The following is a 1,529-nucleotide window of genomic DNA, read 5'->3' on the forward strand; positions in this document are numbered from 1 at the left end:
GTACGAACCCTTCGTACGAACAAAAGTAAGAGAAATGTAGGATAAGAATATGAACATGTTCTTGCATGAGGCCCAATGCTTCTCAATATACATTGTCAAGGAATTTAGGGATTTCATCAACGGTCCATGAAATCATCAGAAGATTCAGAGAACCTTGACAAATCTCTGCAAACAAGCAGCAAGACTGAAAACCAACATTAAATGCTCGTAACCTTTGATCTCTCAGGCGGCACTGCATTAAACACTGACATCATCGTTACCACATGGGCTTAGGAACACTTCAGAAAACCATTGTCAGTGAAAACAGTTCATCACTACATTTACAGGTGCAAGTTAAAACTCGACCATGCAAAGCCATATATCAACACCCAGAAACAATGCCAACTTCTCTGGACTCGAGCTCATCTGAGATGGAATGACACAAAGTGGAAAAGTGTCCTGTGGCCTGACAAGTCCATATTTCGACTTGTTTTTGGAAATCATGGACGTGGTGTCCAAAGGATTTACATATCACCATATTCTGTTTTTATTTATGTTTCAAGGTTTTTTAAAATACTATTATTTTGGTTAAGCACACAGAGAAGCCATCCAGTGATTAAGCTAAATGTAAGCCATTTAAAATGCTGTAAGATGTACATGTAATGGGTCTGGTGAATTTATTTGAATGTTCCAGGGGGTAGCTTATATTTTCAACGTTTTTGCTGCTTTCCTCCGACACGTGCAGGAGATGAAGTGCAGCACGGCCACCGACTGCACCGAGCGACGTCAGAGCTCTCAGACGATGTTGAACTCGCACACCGAGGCCTTCTCGGCTCGGCAGCTCTCATCAAACCACTTCCCGCTGGCCGTGGTGGAGAGGACGGCGCAGTTCTGGCTGTGGCCCCCATCGGGCTGCCGGGTGATCTCCGTCTCCCAGTTCTTGAAGCGCACACTGGAGCCGGAYTGGTCCAGCCACTGGCCGTCCGTCACCATGTCGTTGATGCCCAGCCAGATGTGCTCCTCCGGGCCGAGACTCTGGCGCACGTAGCTGTAGAGCCGGTCGTTCTCGTCTGCTGTCAGAGGGGTGCTCAGGCTGCCTCCTTTGGCGATGCAGTCGTCGCTGGCTACGTGGAAGGTCTTCTTCACCGGGTCRGACAGGAGACACTTGCCCTGGATCTTGGTGCCTTTCAGACAAACTGAGGGGCAAAATGAGAAGCTAAGATGCTTGTTTTGACTCCTCTTCACCAATCAAACTGACTGGCAACTTAAAGGGATCCCTGACTAGTTGTAACATTAGACTTTATATGATAAACATATACTTTAACTGTAAAATAAAGACTAAAAATACTGTAGGATGTTCAGTTTTTATCATTTTTAAACTAAAAGTTTAACAATACATTACACGGACGGGGCCATTTTATTTACACGCAAAGCATTCTGGGTAATTGATGACATCAACTAGGTCATCGGCATCAGGCTGCTAGCGAGCTATATCCACCCTGAAGGTTAATCTTGGACAATATCTGATGATCGACTCTTTTAAATGAAAC

The 1,529-nt window shown here is 45.2% G+C and overlaps 1 protein-coding gene across 1 annotated transcript in view; it reads right to left on the bottom strand.

Annotated features, from left to right (window-relative positions):
* Positions 1 to 6: 6 nt before the first annotated feature.
* Positions 7 to 1,529, bottom strand: part of clec3ba (C-type lectin domain family 3, member Ba) — a 3,228-nt gene continuing 1,705 nt past the window's right edge. The window contains exon 3 of the mRNA XM_014022916.1: positions 7 to 1,175. Within this exon, the coding sequence (XP_013878370.1) occupies positions 775 to 1,175 (401 nt within the window). The 3' untranslated portion in view covers positions 7 to 774. The remainder of the gene's footprint in view (positions 1,176 to 1,529) is intronic.

The sequence above is a fragment of the Austrofundulus limnaeus genome, unplaced genomic scaffold (genome assembly GCF_001266775.1).
Source record: "Austrofundulus limnaeus strain Quisiro unplaced genomic scaffold, Austrofundulus_limnaeus-1.0 Scaffold348, whole genome shotgun sequence".
NCBI lineage: Eukaryota > Metazoa > Chordata > Actinopteri > Cyprinodontiformes > Rivulidae > Austrofundulus > Austrofundulus limnaeus.